The 22,144-nt window shown below is 48.1% G+C and overlaps 1 protein-coding gene across 1 annotated transcript in view; it reads right to left on the bottom strand.

Annotated features, from left to right (window-relative positions):
- The window catches only part of LOC101639830 (dynamin binding protein), a 76,726-nt gene extending 55,156 nt beyond the window's left edge, over positions 1 to 21,570 (bottom strand). Inside the window, exons 1-3 of the mRNA XM_004700998.2 lie at positions 21,421 to 21,570; positions 18,183 to 18,305; positions 11,303 to 13,288 (exon numbers count right to left, since the gene is read on the bottom strand). Coding sequence (XP_004701055.1) covers positions 11,303 to 13,288; positions 18,183 to 18,305; positions 21,421 to 21,565 — 2,254 coding nt within the window. The 5' untranslated portion in view covers positions 21,566 to 21,570. The remainder of the gene's footprint in view (positions 1 to 11,302; positions 13,289 to 18,182; positions 18,306 to 21,420) is intronic.
- Between the last annotated feature and the right edge of the window lie 574 nt (positions 21,571 to 22,144).

Genomic DNA, 22,144 nt, shown 5'->3' with positions numbered 1-22,144 from the left:
TAGCGACCCTGTAAGACAGGGTGCTACTGCCCCTGTGAGTTGCTTACTGTTTACTGGAGCAGAAAGTCTCATCTTTCTCCCCTGGACCACTGGTGGTTTCAAACTGCTGACCTTACGGATCGCAGCCCAACATGTAACCACTACGCTACCAGGGCTCCTTGAAGGAAAGGGAGGAGATAATAAAATACTAGTTCACCCATTACCCACTGCCATTGAGTCCATTCTGACTTCAGCAACTCTCTACAGGGTTTCTAGACGCCCTTTGTGGCAGCAGGCAGCTTCTTATTTCTCCCGAGGACTGCCTGGTGGGATTGAACCGCTGACCTTAGAGTTAAGTCCAATGTCTACTCTACAGTAATACTCATTAAAAAAAAAAAAAACTTACTGCCACTGTGTCAACTCTGACTCACAGTAACCCTCTAAGTCAGGGTAGAACTGCCCATGGGGGTTTCCATGACTCTTATGGCAGTAAAAATCCTCGTCTTCCAACCAGAGAGCTGTTGGGGGGTGCTGAACTAATGACTTCATGGCTGGCAGCCCCATATGTAACCCCTATGCCAGCAAGAACTGAAAATTCTCTTTAAAAACTGTAACGTATATTTATAGGTTTAATATTAAGGAAACACAAGAACACTTTGTTCTAACAATTCAGCAGTCTGAGATGCTCACCTTCCTGCCACAATCGCTGAAGACAATGTGTGCACAAGCAAATGTGGTGGAGAAAGGTGATGGTGCCTGGCTATCAAAAGATATAGTGTCTGAGGTCTTAAAGGCATGAAGATAAGCAAGCAGCCATCTAGCTCAGAAACAACAAAACCCACATGGAAGAAGCACACCAGCCTGTACCAACTCTATTGCTGAAGACAAAGTGGGTGCAAAAGCAAATGTGGTGAAGAAAGTTGATGGTGCCCAGCTATCAAAAGAGATAGAGTATGGGGTCCTATAGGCTGGAATAAACAAGTGGTCATCTAACTGAGAAACAACAAAGCCCACATGGAAGAAGCACACCAGCCTGTGAGGTCACAAGTTGTTGAAGGGATCAGATATCAGGCATCAAAGACCCCCAGCCCAAAAATCATAGCATTGTGAATGAGGAAGAGTATGGAGTGGGGATCCAAGGCCCATCTGTGAGAAATTGGACATCCTCTTGCAGAAGGGCCGCGGGGAGGAGACGACCCAGTCAGGGTGCAGTGTAGCAATGATGAAACATACAACTTTCCTCTAGTTCTTAAATGCTTCCTCCCCCCAACTATCATGATCCCAATTCTACCTTACAAATCCGGCTGGACCAGAGGATGTACACTGGTACAGATGGGAACTGGAAACACAGGGAATCCAGGACGGATGATCCCTTCAGGGCCAGTGGTGAGAGTGGTGATACCGAGAGGGTGGAGGGAAGGTGAGGGAGAAAGGGGGAACAGATTACAAAGATATACATATAACCCCCTCCCTGGGGACGGACAGCAGAGAAGTGAAGGGCGACATCGGAAGGTGTAAGACATGACAAAATAATAATAATATATAAATTATCAATGGTTAGGGGGGGGAAGTGAGGAAGGAAGGAAAAAATGAGGAGCTGATACCAAGGGCTCAAGTAGAAAACAACTGTTTTGAGGATGAGGGCAACAAATGCACAAAAGTGCTTGACACAATGGATGGATGGATGGATTGTGGTAAGAGTTGTATAAGCCCCCCCCAAATGATTAAAAAAACGCCCAGGCCCATCCCCCTGGCTGGTGAGAACCATGCCTCACTTCTGAAAGCACGCTGTCCTCCTGGCGCTTTCTGATTCCTTGAACCGGGTGCTGAGTCAATCTCTGCTCAGGGCAACGTCACGCACGTCAGAGCGGAGCTGGGCTGTGCAGGGTTCTCAGTGGAGACCACCAAGTCTTTCTTTCCTGGGGGCATCTCTGGGTGAGCTCAGCTCCCTCATCTCTCATCCGTAGTCAAGCACGCTAGCCATTTCCACCACTCGGAGACTCCTGACGCCTTCAGGAGGCGCTACTTGCAATTCCTTGCAGAACACCTGGCAAAAATCCTGCTCTCATTTTACCTGGGAGACCTCGCCCCAACCTGCTCAGACCTGTGTGAAGTGGTAAATTCCACAGCTTTCCCAGGGAACCTACCCTTAGGCTAGGAGATGTTGTCACAGGATGATGGAACAGCATACCTCATACAGTGCCCATAATTAACCTGATGGGGGACCCTGGGGGTGCAGTGGGCATGTGCTGGGCTGCTGGCCATAAATTCCGAAATTTAAAACCACCAGCTGCTCTGAACACGGGGCTTCTACCCTCGTAAAGAGCTACAGTCTCGGAAACTCACAGGGGCAGTTCTACCCTGTCCTATAGGGTCACTGAGTCAGCACTGACGTCATGGCGGTGAGTTTGGTTTGGTTCCCTCCGGATAACCTGTCTCTTTTGAGCCCTCTTCCGGCGGAGAAGGTATCCCCTTACAGCACCAGGCCTGGCCGGCCCAAAACACTCCGCAGAAAGCACGATCGCCACCTTCAGGTCACCCAGGAAGAAAAGCACATTCCAAAGTGGCTAGAAAGGTGTCATGCAAACAACCCAGAAGACACTTGGAAGCCAGAGGTCTGATGCACAATTCTGTATTCAGAATCATAACCCAGCCCTAATGCATATTCATGACAATTCCTTGAAAAGCTGTTACATATTCAGAACCCCCTCAATCCCACCCCTCACCTCACCTTTTTTTGTGAGGGGAGCCTCCCGTGTGACTCGAGGCCCAGCTTGCTCCTTGCCTGATCAACCAAAGTAAAGCTTTCCCCTTTCACTTTCATCCGGTCTTGTCAACCACGCTGAGCCCAAGCTGGTTAACACCTCTTGTTTTATTGCACGCGTGTCTCCTTCCACTGTCCAGTACTGAAAGCTCCGTGAAGTCAAGGAGCCCATCCAATCCTCTGCCTAGCCCCAGCGCACCTCTGCATGTGAATGTTTCACGAACAGTCAAATGTGATGCCTGCAGCTTATTTGGGACCCGCTAGATGCTAAGGGGCAGTATAATTTAGAGGTAAAGAGTATGGGATTTCACAGTTCTGGGTCCAAATCCTGTCTGGGCCTCTTGCTATCTGTAGAATGCTGGAAAAGCGAACCCTTCTAAGCCTGCTTCTTCATCTTTTCACAATCAAATCTATTAACCTACCTGCATCTGGACTCAAGAACTTGAAGGCTAGAGCGGAGGGCTGTCTTTGCTTTGACCCTGGGTCAATCTCCAAGGCCCCGCTGGCCCATCAGAGACTGCTGCAGCCATGAGGCCCTCTCTTGCTTGTTTCTAGTGGACCCATTCCCCCAACCTATGGCAATGTTTCCCATCTTCTCAACTACTTACGCTGGCTTCTCGATCCAGTGCCCCCTCTAACTACCGCCTCCAGCAACCATTCCTTTTGTCTGCTTTCACTTAAAGCAAAACTCTGAATGACCTCGGGTAAGTCAAATGCATTTCCTAACTGCTGGTTCTCGCTTTAATTCACTCCAAGGAGGTGTTTGTCCCACCATCATCATCTTTCATCCAAGACCTCAGGACAAGGTCACCAAATCCAACGGTCTTTTCTGAGACTTCAGCTTACGAACTTGGCCTTGGGAGCTTTTGTCAGCTTTTCCTACTTAAAGCTCTTTCTTCTCTTGGCTTTGAGGACACCCTGGCCACCCCACTTTCCTTCTACTGGACAGGCTATTCCTTCTCGCTCCACCGTGGGGCATCTCTCTTGTCGTCACACTTCTAAACCTGGGAATGGTCCAGGGCCCGAGTTTATGTCACAGGGCACTACATGCATACGAGAACATGAATATTATGCACATATATGTATGCGTCTATCTGTACATGTGTGCATATTTAATATGCATGTAGAGATAAGTTCTGGGTCGTATTCATTCTCCTGATAACAATAGATGTCGCACAGAAGTCACTTCATAGTGATAGGACTAAGAATGCGATTTCCATGCTTGTTCAGAGCAGCTGCTTCTCCCAAGGTTACCTAGGAGGCGTGAAGACGACCCCATTGTACCTGCGAGAGTCCTTGCGCAGGATGTCCACACTGCAGCAGTCTTGGCTACCTGGGGGAGGCTCTGGGGAAGAGAACAAATGCCCCTGTGGCAGAATAGAAAGTGGCCCCAAAGCAGAGGAGATTAGGCCCCCACGAAACGAGACTGACCCGGAGAACGGAGACACAGACAGGGAGGAGAGGCTCGCAGTGCTGCAAAAGGGAGGAAGACTGGAACAGCAGGAAGTAAGAAGAGGGAACTAAAGCGAAAAGACTCAAGTCCACTGCCTGGATTCCAGCACACGTGTGTTACAGAGAAATCAGCTCCGAGGGAAGGTTTGAGGTGGGATTTTTTTTTTACTTAATCTTTTTTAAAATTGCGTTATTGATTAATCGAATATGCTTAATTTCACTGTGGGGATACCGTATATGCTTGAGTATAAGTCAACCCGAATATCAGCCAAGGCACCTCATTTTACCACAAAAACTGCACAAAAAATGTGCTGAAAAACTTGGCTTATACATGAGTATGTATGGTAACTTTTTTTTTTTTTTTTTAATACACATTTATCCTAGAGAATTACAATATATCCAGATGACTTCAGGGCAGCTCTGATTATCGAGCAACCCTACGTGGAGAGAACTGCTGTGATTGTCACGGGATTGTCATGGGAGCAGGCTGCCACATCTTTCTCCTGGGTACCGTAACCTTGATGAAGCAGAGTGCCAGGCCTTTCTGCCGCAGTGCAACTGGGTGGGTTCAAACTGCCACCCTGCCAGCGATAGTCCAATATAAAGCATTTGTGCCATGCAGGAACCTTCTTGATAACACCTTGAAGGGGTATAAATGAGCTTTCTGGGGCCAGCGAAACCAAAGGGTTAGGGCTCAGAATGGATTCAGTGGTACCTAACAACATCATGTTGTTGTTAAACAGACACCAGGAACTGTGAGCAGCGTGTGGCTGGCGGTATTACTAGCACATTCATTCACTGCCATTGAGTTGATGCCAACTCACAGTGACTCTCTGGGGCGGGGTAAAACTCCCTCCTGTGAGTTTCCAAGGCTGTAACTGTTTACGGGAATAGAAAGCCCCATCTTTCTCCTGTGGAGTGGCTGGAGGTTTCAAACTGGCGACCTTGCAGTTTGAAGCCCGACTCATAACCAGTACACCCCCAGGGCTCCTGGCATCTGGTACGGAAACCAGGAAGAGGAGACAGCGCCGTAAGGCAGGATGTGGTGGCATACATGCTGACAGCTGAAGGGCCCCATGTGAGCTGGAGACAGGTCTTCTCACGACGGAATCCGAAACTGACACTTGAAGGAGCTGGGTCTCTCCCAGCTTCTCCACCCCTCTGCCGAGAGCCAAGGGTGAGGGGATCTTCTCAAAGTGACAGATCCTGAGACGGCTAGAAACAGTGAGTCACAGGCCACGTAAAGCAAAGTGAAACATTCTACTGGAGACGTCTTGACATACATGAAACCACCGATCCAAGAAGAAAAACCAGCTTCTGCCCTGATCCAACAGAGACCAGTGATGAGCTGACGATGACCGGTTTGTACCAGGAAAAAAGCCACTAGGTGCAACTGAGCTCCTTTTAAGGCAACACCCCAAAACAGACATTACACAAGTTAAGGATGCCTGCTTTTCCTGATGTAGTGGCCAGCTAAAATCAAGAGTATCATTTCCTTCACGTATCAACTTTTATACTGAGACACAAACTTATTTGGGTACTTAACAGCTTCTACGAATTTGAGATAGAATTCTTACACCTGAGGTAATCCAAGGGCTCTGCAGAATGACAAATTGCTTCTCTGTGCAGGAAAATGACACTTTCGAAAAATTTTAAAGCTCTGTGGAATGTGATGGGTCACTTTACAATAACAAATATGTGATTGTTCCTTATCAGTAGCTCTCTAACCTTTTACTCTACTGATTCTCTTTCATGGCCCTTAGAGCCCATCTCCTATCTCGCTAGACACGTGAATTTACTGGAAACCATGCCCGGGCTTGGTGTGCGGCGGTGATCACTAGCCATCTCTCTGAGAGCCCCAGATCAGTCTTGCTCTTGGTGTGGCCGTGACTCCACTGGGAAGGGGAAGTTCAGGAGCAACACTGCTGATGTCGGGGAGGCTGACTCCCTCTACAATGCACCGATCAACAACAGGGTCCTGGCACAGACCCACACTGATGAGAACAACTCTACGGCCATGATTCAAAGGCAGCCACTCAGGTAGCGTGATGGAAACAGACTAGGTCAGTATCGGTGTGATTGGCAGAATGTCAACAACATACACATGGATGACTATGTCTTTTATCATAACCAGTGGATAGCCTGGGCCTGGCTCACAGGAAGTGCTCTCGGAATATGTGCTGGACAAAATGGGTGTACAGACTCTCAGTCACATTCAGGCACGTGAACTTCTAGAGACCGAAGAGAAGAGTCTGCAGTTGCTGTTCTTATAGCTCGTGAGTCTCAGAGTAGCTCTGTGGGCCATCGGGTCTCAAGGCTTTGACTTTTCAAAAACAGGTCACTGGGTCTTTCTTCTGAGGTGCCTCTGGGTGGATTTGAACCACCAGAATTCTGGTTAGTAGTGGAGCATATAATCCTGTGAGCCACTGGGGTACTGCTCAGAAAAGGACAAGCATATGCTAAAATGAGATTCTTTCCAGGGCCACACTCTGCAGGGCTTCTAAAAGTAATTTGTCCTGGGAAGCCAGAAAGTCTAAGGACTGACCTTGAATGGCCCTACTGCTTTAGAAGTCCACGTATAGGGCCCTTACTTTGTTAATTAGCAACCTCTTGGCCGGGAAGGTCCTTGAGCACGGACACCACATGGCAACCACTCAAGGAATATTTGCTAAAGGAATGCGAGAAGGAACTGAAGTCGTACATCTCCACTGCCCAACACATGAGAATCATATAATGGCGCCAAGTATTCTACCCTGCCCCCAGCTGATAATTCCTCGTTTAAAACGGCTAATTCTCAGTCAGTGTCCGATACCAGGCCATGGAGAACTGCCAACAGCAGGCTTTGGGTTTCCAATCACTCAACTCAGGTGAGTAAATAAGGCTACCAACGTGATCTCTCAGTACGAGCCCCATTCATCAGTAGAGCCATTTAAAAACACCACAGTGGTCTCAAGTGTAAATGGCAGAACATTTCGAGGGACCATTATTAACTCTAAAAGGTTTATCAACATTGAGAAGCTCCTGGAGAGCTAGAATCTGGGAAGCCTTTGTCCTGTCCCTTGTAGATGCCTTGCAGAACTAGTTTACATGTGTCTCTAGGAGGAAGGCTTAAGTCAGGGAGGCAAGGGGGAATCCTGGAATGACCATGGCTTTGGAGATGTAGCGGCCAGCCAAGGTTTCCTTAGAAATCATTTTCAGGCACATTTTCTGAGATCATCATAGACTCTGGCCTCCCCCCAAAGCTTGGGTGCCCATCTAGTGAATGCCTATTTTGAGGGCAGGTGCTTAAGTGCACTGGCCAGTGCTGCCGTCGCCCCCGTGCAGCACAGGTGAGCCAGGGGTCCAGTTATTCCCTGTTTCATCACTCTGCTTTCACTGCCAGCCACCTGTCTGTTTGGGGCGGGCTTCCATTTCACTGGAATGTTTCCAAGCCCCGGTTTGCAATTCCCACATAATGGCGTCCATTTGCATGGCTGTCCTCCCAGAGCTTTGCTGGACAGTTTCCTCTCTTTCTGCAATACCACTGGTGTTCCATCTTCCAGAGAAGTCAACTCTATTTCTGGTCTGTCTACTTGGATATTTTCTATAATACTATACACATACATAATACTATATATATTTAAATATATATGGAAAAATATGTATCTTAAAGACATGTTTAGAGACCTAAAACAGAACTAAAGAGAATACCAGAAAGATGTTACCTGCACTCTACTGTCTATACAAAGGCAACAGACCGTGTGCCTCATAACAAAGTATGGATGACGTGCGTGGGGAAGAGTGGGGGCTCCAGGACACCCCCTGGGCCCGGACAGAGACCTGCACCTAGACTACGAGGCTGCTGCTCCAACAGAACAAGAGGACACGGCGTGACTTCAAATAACGAACTGTTTGTGGAGTAAACAAATAAATAAATAAGGAAAAAGTGTGTTGCAGGGTTGTGTCTTTTCGCCCGACTTCCTCGCTCTGTATACTGAGCAAACAACCGGAAAAGCTAGGAAGAATGCAGTATCAGACTTCTTAAGAACCTGTGACATGGCTAGACTAGAGGATGTGCACTGGTACAGATAGGAACCGGAAACACAGGGAATCCAGGACAGATGATCCCTCAGGACCAGTGGTGAGAGTAGTGATACCAGAGAGTGGAGGGGGGTGGGGTAGAAAAGGAGAACCAATTATAAGGATCTACATTTAACCTCCTCCCTGGGGGACGAACAACAGGAAAGTGAGTGAAGGGAGACATCAGACAGTGTAAGACATGACAAAATAATAATTTATAAATTATCAAGGGTTCACGAGGAAGGGGGGAAAATGAGAAGCTGATACCAAGGGCTTAAGTAGAAAGCCAAGGTTTTGAGAATGATGAGGGCAACAAATACACAAATGTGCTCGATATACAATGGCTATATATATGGATTGTGATAAGAGTTGTACGAGCCCAAGAACCTGTGATGCGCAGACGACACGACCTTGCTTGCTGAACGTGAAGAGGCCTTGAGGCCCTGACTGCAGGAAACCAAAGACGATCTCCTGTACGGATTACATCTTGAATAAAAAAATTAAAACCTCACAACTGGACCGTTCAACAACATTATGACCAATGGGAAAAAATACTGAACTGGTCAAAAATTTCTTTTTTATTTTGATCCACACTCAATGCCCATTAAAGGCATAATCAAGAAGTCAAATGATTTCTGGCACTCAGGAAACCTGCTGCAAACGATCCTTAAAGGGTTCAAAAGCAAAGCTATTACTTTGAAGACTCAGGTTCATCTGAGCTACGGCACGGGATTGTCAACGGCCTCATGTGCACACACGTGTTGGACAGCTAACCACGAAGTTGGCGGTCCAAACCCACCCACTACTCCACAGGAGAAAGAGGACGCGATCTGCTCCTGTAAAGACTTAGTCTCAGAAACCCCACATCAAGGGTCACAATAGGTTCAATGGCTGTGGTCAGATGCATGTAAAACTGGAGCATGAATCAGGAAGGCTGAAGAAGAACTGATCTGTCTGAATGATGGTCTTGGCAAAGAACAGTGACTAGACCAGGCACTGTCAGGAGCAGGAACACACCTGTCCTGGAAGAAGTACAGCCAGAATGTTCCTTAGCAGGAAGAAGAGTCAGACTGGTCTCACACACTTCCGTTATCAGGAGGGACCAGGCTCTGGAGAAGAACAACATGCTTGTCACAGTAGAGGGCATGTGAGAATGAGGAAGACCTGTGAAGGGATGGACTGACACAGCGGCTGCAGCCACCGGCTCAGACAAATACTGGTTGTGGGGATGGCCCCAGGCCGGGCAGGGTTTCCGTCTGCTGCACACAGAGTCCCCACGAGTGGGGACCGGCTGAGCACACCTCACAAGAGTAACAAAGTAGAATCAGGTATGTATTTCAGTCTGCAATCCTGATTCCAGTCTCTTTAAGTCATATTTCCTTACTTCTATTTGTAATTCATATCCTGCCATCCAAATCCCCCGAGGGCATTTTCTCATTCTTCACTTTCCAGAAGGCATGGAGGCGGCTCAGGCGCTCCGGCCCACGCACCCGAAGTGGGCCGTGGAACAACTGCTTTTGCCTCACCCTGCTCCCCTTCCTGCGTTAGAAACGGTTGCTCCTGTGAGTCTAGCGACTACGAATACAGTCTTCAGATGCTGCTGTCCCCCATATCAAAGGATATAATGTGACTTTTTAAAAGTGCCAGGTGCTAAGCAGCCAACTGTAATGGTTAAGAACATGAGTTTTAAGGCAGATGTGAGCCAAGCACAATACTGTAGGTTTCCATGATAGGAAATTTCCAGAATTGATAACTCCATAGCTACAGAGCACAGACTGTGGTTGCCCAGGACTGGGGGTGGAGGAGGGAGGAAAGGTATGAGGAGAAGCTGCTTAATGGGTCTGGGGTGATGACTATTGGAGTGCTGAGACTAATCAGAGGTGGTGGTTGTACAGCAGTGTGAATATACTAGAAGCCACCGAATTAACTTGACGGTAATCTTGTTAGGCAAATTTCACCACCAGAAGTGTACAACACGAAGCAAACCCAATTTCCCTAAGTCTTACTTTCTTCGCCTTATTGTCCCAGTTCCTGCAGGGCAGCCATGAAGATCATACATGTAAGCAAATGGTAATACATGCTTATTAATAAATTAATAAATATTAAATGTTATTATCATCCTCATTGAGATTTAGCCCTTGGACCACAGAGTTACAAGATGTACTCCCTTCCCTCCACGTCCAAGCCCTTGAAGCCCTTGGTCCAATTAGAAATTTGTTGAAGGGCGTTTCCTTCAGGGACTCTCCCAGGCACTATTATGATGAAGGCCACTGCAGTGCGGCAAGCATCAACGTCCCTGGGGCTACAAATGCCACTGAGCTCCGAGTTTCTTTAGCTGAGCAGCCAGGGAGGTCAGGAGGCTCCACCGGTCAGGAAACCAAAACTAAGCTCGCCATCGAGATGACACCGACTCACAGCAACCGTATCAGGGCGGCGCAGAACTGCCCCCCGGGGGGGTTCCGAAACGTAACTCTTTACAGGAGCAGAAAGCCTCATCTTTCTCCCATACTGTCGGGAGAGTACATCAAAACCAGAATCTACTTGTTGGGTCAGAATTAGAAAGTCGGCCATGAACGGTGGATCAAAAGCATGCGGCAGCACAGACAAACCTAGAAAACCCGATGGTGAGTGAAATGAGCCAGTCACCAAAGGACAAAGATCGTATGGCCTCGTTTACATGAAAAAAAAAAAAATATAGAAACCCAAGCCTGGTGGTAGCCAGGGATGTGGGAGGGGAGGAAAAGGGGAGGCTCTGCTCTGGGGCATGGGGCTTATGTTAATGAGGGTAGATGAACGTGGGCGAGGAAAGGAACAAAGATTGCACAGCATGAAGAACGTCATCAACGTCATTACGTTGTACAGGAGGAATTGGTGAACATTTGGTTGGTTATGTGTATGTTCTTATCACCATTAAAATCAAACAAACAAACACACAAAAAACAACCAAAACCAGATAAAAAAAGCACGGTATTCCCCATAGCTGGGGGAGGCTGTTTTTGGACTCACGGGTGTCCAGAAAACAAGTACAGGCGATCCCCCACCACTTACCTCCCAGGGGCTGGAGTTCCACGTTCCAGCTGTCCATGCTGCTCGCAGAGACCTCGACATTCTCGGGCATCTCTGCCCCCTGGGACTCCTCTTGCTTCTCCTCCAGCGGTAAGTTGAGCTCCTCGGGAGTCCTGCTATACATATCTAAATCCTGGTCCATTTCTTGAATCTTCACCAATACTAAGGGGCACTGGGAGGTCTGGTCCAGAGTCTTTTCCACATTCTCAGGGCTCTCTCCTCTTTCCAGAGTCTCACAGCTGGGGCGGTGACCAGGCAGGAGCTTAGAGGACGCTGCATTTGTTCTCGGCTGTGCCAAAGGCGGCAAGGGAGCTGGGCGAGAGGGCCGCACTGTCAAGGGGAGCACAAGTTTCAGGTCCTGGTCCGCCAGTGAGTGGGAAGACGTGGATACGGGGGTACAGGGCCGTGGGGGTGGCGGCCGCAGGGCCTTCCTCCTCTCGGGCAGTTCTTGTTGAGGGCTTAGCTTTGAAGAACCATAGACAATGTCCTTCTCAGAGTGAAAGTCCGTGATTGAAAACTGGTGTACGAGCTTCTCGGGTTCTGGGCTTGGCCCGGACAAGCTCTTCTCAAACTCCATCAACTGTTGGGTCAACTTCGAATCCAGGTCGGTGCTGCCGTCTCCCCCTTCAAGGGCCACTGCTTGCACAGCAGAACCGGGCAGCCACTCTGACCTCGCTGGTTCAGCCCACAGGCTGGGAGCGTAGTCTCTGGGCTTGCGGTGCTTTTTAGAACCCCTCACCATGCCCTGGAGCTGAGGACTCAGTTGGCTGGGTGCGGCTGTCCTAGCGGGCGAGGGCAAAGAGCTGCTCTGAATGGAGGGCACTGGCTTGTGAGCACCCCTCAGTTGGGAATACGCTCCTCTGAGAGGTAGGGTGGAGTAGTCTCTACTCCGAGCTTGTGCCGGGAGAGGCTCAGAGGACTTGTCCGAGCTCGGGAGGCCCTCTTTCCTTGTGGAATAATACTGAGTCTTCTCCAATCTGGGATGAAAGGGTACGTGAGGCTGGGAGGAAACCCCATTGACCACTTCCGAAGGATCATCCATGGGAGAGTCTCTGGCAAGAGGCTTTCGCTGCCTGATGCCTGCGCTTCTTGGAGGCTCTCCGAAGAGGGCTTCGTGGAGATGGGAGCACGTGTCTGTCTCCTCCTCGGAAGCCAGCTGCTCCTGGGGAGAAGCGGATGTGTCCGAGATTGCGCAGTTGGACTTCTCTGCTCTGTACTCATGCGCGTCGAGCCTTTTGTCCTCCACTGCGACGGAGATCTCCGAAGGTGGCTCAGGGAGCTTGGTCCGGCTGCTTCCCTGGGCCAGACCCTTGGTTTCTTGCACCCTTGTGTTAGGACACAGCTTTACAAAACGGTGAGGAAAGATGCCTGTCCTGCCCTTCAGTGATCCTTCTAGCCAGCCGTCTTCCAGGGTCCCCAGAATCTGGATTTTGTCCCCTACGTCAAAATCCAGCTCATTCGGCTCCAGGGCTTGGAATCTGTAGAGGGCGGTCCCGTAGGGCCCTGGTTGCTCTTCGTCCTCTTCCTGTGCCCCCTCTCCTTCCCCTGGAGGGCTCTCTGCCACACCGTTACTTACGCACCCATCTTGGGTACTAGAACCTACTGGCTTGTCCACAGTCCTCAGGGGCCCCAGAAGCTCGACGAAGCCTTCTGGAAAAATGCCTCTCTGACCCTCCAGCTCCCCTTCAAACCAGCCTGGTTCAGGAACGCCAATGATGGTGATCACATCCCCTTCTCTGAAGTCCAGCTCCTCCTCCAGCTGGGCAGACAGCCCCATCAGGGCCCGCGCTTGTCCCATGGAATAGTCAGGGATCTGAAGCAGGGCGCTCTGTGAGTGCCACCGGCGGCTTTGTGAAGAGAGGCAGAGCTCACGGGTGCAGGAAGATGGGAAGAAGCCCCGTGCACCCCAGCAGCTTCGACCCTGCAGCCAGCCAGCAGTGGGAGAGCCATCAAGAATCACCAGGTCACCTACAGGGAGAGGAAAAGCCAATAAAATGTCACCACCAAAACAACACCAACGAACAGTTTTCTTGTGCAACACCGTGAGAAGAGGGATGTTCCTGCTGCCGGCTGAAGGGCCAGGGCTGTCCTGAGGAAAAGCCCTCGTGGGACCGAGTTGCAATCTGAACAGCCGCGCTTCCCCACTTGAGAGAGGGGCTCACAGACCGCTACCAGGATGCCGGCTCCGGTAGTCGGCATACATTCTCTCAAAAGTGAAAGAAGCCAGCCTGCAAGGTCAAGGAAAGTAAGCCACAGCATCTCTCGTCCATGACAAAATGCCAAATTTCAAGTGCGAGTTTAAATTTTGGAAAACCTGTAGCCACCACCCTGCGTCGACAGATTTCCCATACTCAGAGTTTGTTTTGTTTTTTCCCTCTTTCTGATGAAATCCTGGAGATAGTGACAAATGTAATTTTTGTACTTATGTAATGATATGGTCACCATGTGAAAATCTGTATAACTCACTGGGCCAATGTTTTTGAAATGACTGAAGGATGACACTATAAAATCATGCATGGCTACAATCTATTTGAAGGTCAGGCAGGCTAATGGATTTTAATATAACAGAATATGAAAATTCGGTTGATAGAATTTCCCATTACATTGGGCAAGTAACCCTTCAGAAACTAACTACCCCTCATTGCATTTTGGTACAGTATCAAAGGTCAAAGAAGGACGTTAAACGATCTGGACAGACTATCAAAATGCTCCTCCCTGGTGGGGGAGGGGGAGCAGGAATCAGCTGATCCCAAGGGCTCAAGTAGAAAGCAAATGTTTTGAGAATGATGATGGCAACAAATGTGCTTGACACAATGGATGGATGGATGGATTGTAGTAAGAGCCCCCAATAAAATGATCCTTAAATAAATACTCCTTCCATCTTCCAGCATAGAGCTGTAGGAGACAGAATTTCTTACAGATACTTTACTCAAGCAACAGACTGCGACAGACAGAATAAGGAGGCACATTGTTTGGGGGACTATACTTATTTTAGACACGTTAGTTATGTTAACATGTAATGAGTTTATTACTTATAAAGTTGAATTGGCATATAAGCAAACAAGTTTCCCTTAACTAGGAAAAAAACGGTTTGCCTTGAGCTAAAATATATGGATATATATATAATCAAATTGACAACAGCAACTTGAAAGACTGGATAGGAAACTTAGGGGGATAGTGGCTGTATGTTAACGAGGGAGGAGCAACTCAAAAGGAGAGCTGTTCAATTCTAAGAATGTCACCAACATCACCAAATTGTGCATGCAGATACTGCTGAATGGATGTATGCTTTGTTGTATGTATTCTCAATAACCAAATAAAACATTTAGAAAAAAATTGCTAAGTATTTTTTAATTTCCCAGTTCAAATAGGTAATACAGTGTATACATAAAGGGTCCCTGGTGGTGCTGTCGGGTAAGAGTTGGACTGCTAACTGTTAGGTTGGAAGTTCAAACCTACCAGCCACTCTGCAGGAGAAAGATGAGGCTATCTACTCCCATAAAAATTTACAGCCTTGAAAAGCCTATATAGAGTAACAATGAGCAGAAATATGAGCTCTGGTGGAGTGGTGGTTACGCATTGGGCTACTAACCACAGAGTCAGCAGTTTGAAACTACCAACTGCTCCCCAGGAGAAAGATGAGGCTTTCTGTTCCTGTAAAGATGTAAAGTCTCGGAAACCCAAACGAACAGTTCCACTCTGTCCTACAGGGTCACTCTGAGTTGGAATGGACTCGGTGGCAGTGTTTTTGCTTGTTTGCTTACTTGTTTTGAATATATAGTGCACCCAATGTAAAGTTTCATATTTAATGGGAGACTCTCAATACATTTTCACTGACTTGACATTATTTTTATTAGATTTGCCTGAAAAAAGGGGGGAGGTGGTCTTGGTCTTCTATTCCTTTATCCCTTTAAGTTATGATATAATATCCATTGGATATAGCTTAGGGTCCTGAGAATTGTAACAAGTAGTCCCTCCACCGCCCGCCCCTGAGCCCATTCCACGGGAGCCACAGAGTCACTAGTGACAAGCCTACTGCTCACACACAATGAGTGCTTGGTGCTCGGAAGCACAGAAGCACGCCTCGGCTCCCACTCTGTGGGCGTGGACATGAACTGGCTTTCTTAAAGCTGTAGGATTAGGGTGTTTTCGTCGTGTGCCCCTGCTCCATAAAGCCAACATAATAAGGTTTGCTTTTCTGTCTATTTTCACCTGGGTGACTGAGTTGAAATCCTAATTTCCTGGCAGACTGTCATTCTATTGATCAGTATTACAGAATGAAGATGAGTGTCCTTGAAGTAATAGTTTAGACCTTTGGAAGGACCTTCGAGAAGATTTAGGTTTTCTATTGTGGTATATGTACATACATGTGTTTTGTGTGTGTGTGTGTGTGTGTGTCTTATATAATACGTGTGTATATACTCAACTCTTCACCATGGAGCCAATTTTGACTCACAGGGCAGAGTAGAACTGCCCCTGTGGGCTTCAGAGATTGTAACTTTTTATGGGAGTAGACAACTTCATTTACTCCTGTGGATCATTAGTGCGCCATATACACAGGGCTCTACACACACACACACACACACACACACTCTCTCTCTCTCTCTCTCTCATTTCTCAAGAGCATAATTTAGTGATCTTGGTTATATTAATCACATTGCGCAACCATCACCCATAATCATTGCCAAATTTCCCATCAAATCCAGTCCATTCTACAGCCCTGCCCTGACTGCTCCTGGGTTTTCTCACGAGCCTCTCAGTTTCCTCAGAGGGGGTCATGGAAGCTGGTCTGCTGGGCTCCCAGTTGCCACCTCGGGTCTGAAAGCCATGCTTCTAAAACCAATAACCAGGAACTTCTGGAGTAGAGCTTGAGATCAACGACAAAAGTAGGAAGTATGGTGACCCACAGGGTCAGCCTCAGACTTTCGCTCATAGTCGTCTCAGCGCTTTCCGTACCCTGCACCACTTTTGCTTCCCTCTTTGTCGTCAAACTCACTTGTCTATATTTTGCCTCTCTTTTCCTTGCTTTGTTGAGAGGTCCGTGGCACCGGCTACCTGCACTGACCCTTCTTCTAGGAGTCAGTCTTGCTTAAAACTCAAAATACCACAGTTGAATTAAAAGAAGAAAAAAAAAAAAAGGTTCAAAACCCCTGGGTAATTTGGAGGCAGGAGCGTGACACCTGCTGAGAAAGAGTGACACCTGCTGGCAGAACCACCGTGATTCCAGACTCTCCTGGAAAAGTGTACGTAGACACGCGCCCGCGCACGCACACACACACACACACACACACACACACACACAGGGGAGTGAAGGGACCCTGAAATATAGTGACCAACCTACGGTGAAGAATGATAAAGATATTCAACATTTACCGGCGCTTTGCTGTGCCACGTGTTTCACCCACACAAGTTGATTTAATCTTAGAACTTCCCATTTTGTAGATAAGGAAACTGAGGTTGAGAACTTCATGAACTTGCCCCAGGTCACTAAGTGGTAAAGCTAGCTATTGCTTAAACCATACCGTCTGTACCAAATGGGTGTGGGGGGTGCATATTTTTGTCTCTTATTGATCCTAATGATATTTCTGAAAGGTTGGGCAATCAAAACCCAAATCCAAATTCAGTCACTGCCGCCTCATGTAAGAGCAGAGTGGAGCTGCCTCCATGGGCTTTCTAAGACTGGAACTCTTCTTTCTCCCACCAAGCAGCTGGGGGTCTTGAACTGCTGACCTTGTGGTTAGCAGCCCAATGGGTCACCATGATGCTGCCAAGGTCCCTCCTTGGTCGAGGATAATTAACCAAAGAGTCAGTCAGGTAAACCATAACAGATCCCAAACACGATCGCTCACACTCTTAAGGTTTCGAAATCCCTTCCAGACACAGGCCCCATCTCCAAAGTTTGGTTGTATTTCCATGGAAGATGAGAATCTGCACTGCGACACCGGGGACTGCTAAGGAGGATCAAAGGCACTAGACTAGAGGACAGGAGAAAGCAGCCCGCGACTGCTGAAAGGACGCACGGATCTAATGGGCAAACAATGTTCCGTCTAAGAACAGAAGAAACAACCCCAGCACTTGAATAAAAGAAAGCCTACCTAGGCTGAAGTCTAGGAAGCTGTGTGTGGTATAAAATAGGGCGCCCTGGGGGTGTAGGGCTGCAATTCACAAGCTCGGTACTTCGAAACCACCAGCAGCTCCACAGGACACAGTCTGGGCTTTCTACTCCTGTAAACCGTTTCAATCTCGGAAACCCACAGCGCAGTCGCTACGGGGACAGCACTGACCCCACGGCAGTGAGTCTGGGGTTTGGTTTTGGTACAAAACAACACCTCCTGTTTTCAGTGACCTTGCTTCCAACCAGCAAAATTAATACCTGCTGATGTGAACTGTCATGCACTGAAACCCACAGGGGAATTATAATCACTCTTATATCTCATATAAAGTTTTTGGGGTGGGGGTGGGGGTGGCATATTGAGTTTTTGTTCTTGTTCAGGGCTGTGGAGCTGGCTCCAAGGCATAGCGACCCCTAAATGCCACAGAGCGAAGCACTGCCTGTCCCTGCTCCATCCTCACCAGTCTTCCTTACGATACAGCTGAAACTTTCACTTTCCAAATAACACACACTGCTCTCCCAGGTTCGTGCTGAGGACCCAATGCGAACGCTGTCTTTGTGAGAAGAAACCGTGGAAACCGCAGCTGTTCTAAGGTCCAAATGGGTCAGGACCGACTTGGTGGCAGACAGTCTGCAGTTCTTGATGGCGTGGGGGGCTGGCGGCATTGCTGGGGCTGTCCCCAGCGGTTAACCACTTGAAGATCAGCCCAGTCTACAGTGGAACTTTCTCCTCTTCCACGACCAGCTTACCTCGATGGAGGGAAAGACTGTTGGCTCCTTGGGACGAGAACTCACTGGTGCAGACGAGTAGCCGCTCCCCTTCTTTCAGACTGGGGATCGTCACAATTTCCACAAAGCTGCTGGGGAACTGTCCTGTAAGCAAATGCAACATGGCCCAAACCAAATGTTAGTTTTCCTGGACTGTGGACAGGGGCAGTTTGCTGTGTGTGTGTGTTTGTTTTCACGCCCATCGACAGATCCTCCTCACTCGCCTTTTAAACACCTTTTTGTATAGTTTGTGGGAAATTTTACAGAGCAAATTCATTTTCCTTTCAACAATGTACGCACGTTTTGTTTCAGAACAGTGGCCGTCCCTTCAAGCTAACAGTGCTTTTCCCCCTTTCCTCCCGGGTCCCCCGTTTCCATTCAGCCTTCGTTCCTGCCCCTTCCCGCAGGCTGAGCTGTACAGTGCTGCCCCCTTTTTTTTTTTTTTTTTTTTTGGGTGGTGGTGGGGGCGCCTGGTATGGTTGAGGAGCCTTGGTGGTGCTGTGGGTTAAGCACTGGGCTACTAACTGAAAGGTTGGTGGTTCAAATCCACCAGCAGCTACTCCAAAAAAAAGGATGAGGCTGTCTACGTCAGTAAAAGTTACAGCCTTAAACCTTCACTCAATCTACAGGTTAAAACATATTTCTTTCTTTCTAACAACCTTGGAAACTGGTTCTATGAACAGTTCTATTCTGTCCTAGAGGATCACTGCGAGTCAGAACTGACTCGACTCGATGGCAGTAGGTTTGCGTGTGCACCTGTGCTTACAGTTGATTGTACCATCTACAGATTTTGAGTTGAGAACTTGTAAGTAGAGGACCCGTATTGGGGGTGGGGGGAGTCTACAAAATAAAATGCACTAGAACATAAAACAGGGCAGTCAATGAACATTTCCTGGGTGCTTTTTCCACGAGGTGGGCTGCAGAGGGGGAAATGAGTAAGGACGTCTTGGCCCTCAAAGCTCATTCACTTTCTCATTCACACAAAAGCTGATTCAGATACACAAGAATCTGATTCTGAGAGCAAAGATCACTCCAGAGGCAAACTGTAATGAGGACCTGGAGACGGTGGAGAAGGACAAGAAAGGGTTTCCCACACTTTCTGGAAAAGGTGGCATGACATTTGAGACAGGTTTCTGGAGATGGGCAGGTCCTAACAGGAAGCGGGAGAGAGACAGGGCTGACAAGTTGGAAAGAATAGGGAGTTTGGTTGAGTCTACCTTCTCATGATCTCTTGGGGCCCCGGGGTACAGTGGGCTTCTCGTTGGGCTGTTAACCGCCCAGTTCAAACCACCAGGTGCGCCAAGGGAGAAAGACGAAGCTTTCTACTCCCATAAGATGAATAGTCGCAGAAAACGCCAAGGGGCAGTTCTACTCTGTCCTTCAGGGTCACCACGAGTCAGGACCGACCGGGTGGCAGTGAGAATCATCTCCTGTATCTAATTCCCTCCATCCCTATATCACCTTGTCTGGGCCAGCTCCATCTTTCACCTCAGTCTCTGACACAACTACCCAATGACTTCTTGCCATGCTCCAGCAGTCTTGGGATAGCACGAATGATTTGTGCTTGACTACTATGCAAAGGTTAAGTATTTGAACCCACCCAGGGGTGCCGCAGAAGAAAGGCCTGGGTATCAGCACCCATAAAGTTCGCAGCTATGGGAGCCCAATGGCGCGCAGTCCTACCCTGTAACACATGGTCTCTGCCCATACCCTCTTGGTCTTGCTAACTTCTACTCATCCTTTTTGTCTTACCTGAGATATTATTTCCCCCAGGAAATAATCTGTAATCTCCCAAATGTGGGTTAGAGACCCCTCCTAAATGTGTCTATGGAGTATCCGCTACTTCCTTTCTCATAGCAAATGGCACTCTGGGTGGTACCTGCAGTGAACTAACCGCCTTCCTTCCAGAAGGAGGAAGACAGATACCGTTCTTAGCCATAGGGGGAAGAACCTTATCTATCCTGATTATCATTATAGTCTCTAGTGGACATCAAAAGAAAGTTTGAATGAAAGAGCAAACAAATGACAAAATATGCTCTAAGGACCGTGTGCTGTTAGATGGTTTTCTGTCAACTTGAAGATGTATGAAAGTATTGGGGAAGCTAAATCTCTCTCTCTCTCTCCCTCCCTTGCTCTCTGTCCTTTACTTTCCTGCCTGCTGGGACTCAGCCACTGACCCTGAGAGCTGCTTTGCCCTGCCATGTTTCCAGTGACCTTGAATCACATGACTTTGCACCCACCGACCTGTGGTCTTCCTGCATTCTGGGTCATTGTCTGTGACTACGGGAGTCTGAAGAGGGACTTTTGGACTAGTATTGGACTTGTGGATGTGAGGAGGACTAGGCTAGGATGCCTTCTTGAGATATAAACATTTCTTGATCTACAGCTCTTTCTTATACATATACGTGTGTCACTGCATTTGATTCTCTAGCCAACTTAGCCTAACACAGACTGTATGTAAGACATATCTCAATCCAGACTTAGAGGGGTATGTGTCCATTGAAACTAGATTACAGGTGGATACTGTGTAGGAAAAACGTCCACCCTTCTCTGGGCTAAGGAATGCAGGAGGCTGATGCTAATGTCTATTTTACAGACTCGGAGGACAGTAAGCTGGTGTCGAGAAGCACGAGTGGGCAGCATCTAGGGGAGATAACAGCTTTAGTAAGTTTGAGCAGCTAAGAATCTGGGAGAGAGTAAACAGGAGGGAGTCATTATGTAACCTTGATAAGAATGAAGGAAAGGGTGGAACAACAGTTCAAAGAAGGCCTCCAGGGAGAGCTAGGTGGGGAATCTACGTGCCATAAACCAGGGAGAGAAACTGATTGTCCAGGGAGGGCAGTGATGCCCAAACAGGGGCTCTGCACAGAGGGGCTGGGGATTGCACACTGCGAGGAGAGAACAGACAGCCCTGCATGCCAGGATAAAGACCTGGGCAGAGGGAGGCTAGGGAGGAGGAGGAGGTCAGCAGACAGCAGGGCTGAGGGCGGCTGCTAGCTAAGCATCTCATCCTCTCGAAGGAGCCCAAGAGGAGAGGGAGAAGGACACACGGGAATCCTCTCCTCCTTGGCAGAGGGTGGCAGCGCCCACAAAGAAACACCCAAAGGTTTCTGAGGCTGGTAGACTTGGGCTTCCTTCTCATTTAGCATTGGGTTTTAACTGCAGGCAGGCGAGGGGCTCTGCAGTCCGTTTCATCCACAGGGAACCACGGACCTCTCACCTGTGACATCCTCTTTCTTTCCTAGAAGCCAGAACTCATCGACCACCGCCAGCACCTCGATGACGTCTCCCACAAAGAGGGGCAGTTCTTCAGATACACTTGGGCAGAAGTCGAAGATAGCACGGACCACCGAGCCAGCCTCCATGGTGTAAGGCCCTGGAAAGAAATGGCAAAAAAACAAGAAAAAAAAGCACGAATCCTTAGTGCAGCGGTTCTCAAACTTCCTAATGCTGCGACTCCTTAATACAGTTCCTCATGTGGTGGTAACCCCCCCCAACCATAAAATTATTTTCATTGCCACTTCATAACTGTTATGAATCAGGTGAAAGGGTCGTTCGACTCTTCTAAGGGGTCCCGACCCATAGGTTGAGAACCACTGCCTTAGGGCATCTGTAATACAGATCTATTACCTGAGATTGCTAGAGCTCAAAATATAAAGATAATTACAAGACAAAGCTAAGCGAATAAAGTGTTGGTACTTGATACTTCAAAGAAATTAAAGTCCTTTCTCATTTACTTCTTTTTATTTTTAGCATGAACTTGTTTTGTTTTGAAAACACACATAGAATACACATCAATTTGACAAAGTCCACATGTACAATCACGTGCGGTGGATGATGTCTTTAGGCTGTGGAACCAGTCTCGCTGTCCTTTGCTGAATCGCTCTCCACCATGAACATAAACTCCCGCTCCTAAGCTTATTCACGAACCTGGTTTGCTGTTG

This window comes from Echinops telfairi, unplaced genomic scaffold, assembly GCF_000313985.2.
Source record: "Echinops telfairi isolate 266 unplaced genomic scaffold, ASM31398v2 ScPeMD7_70;HRSCAF=299, whole genome shotgun sequence".
In the NCBI taxonomy this organism is placed as follows: Eukaryota; Metazoa; Chordata; class Mammalia; order Afrosoricida; family Tenrecidae; genus Echinops; species Echinops telfairi.
This window is presented reverse-complemented; position numbering and strand designations above follow the sequence as displayed.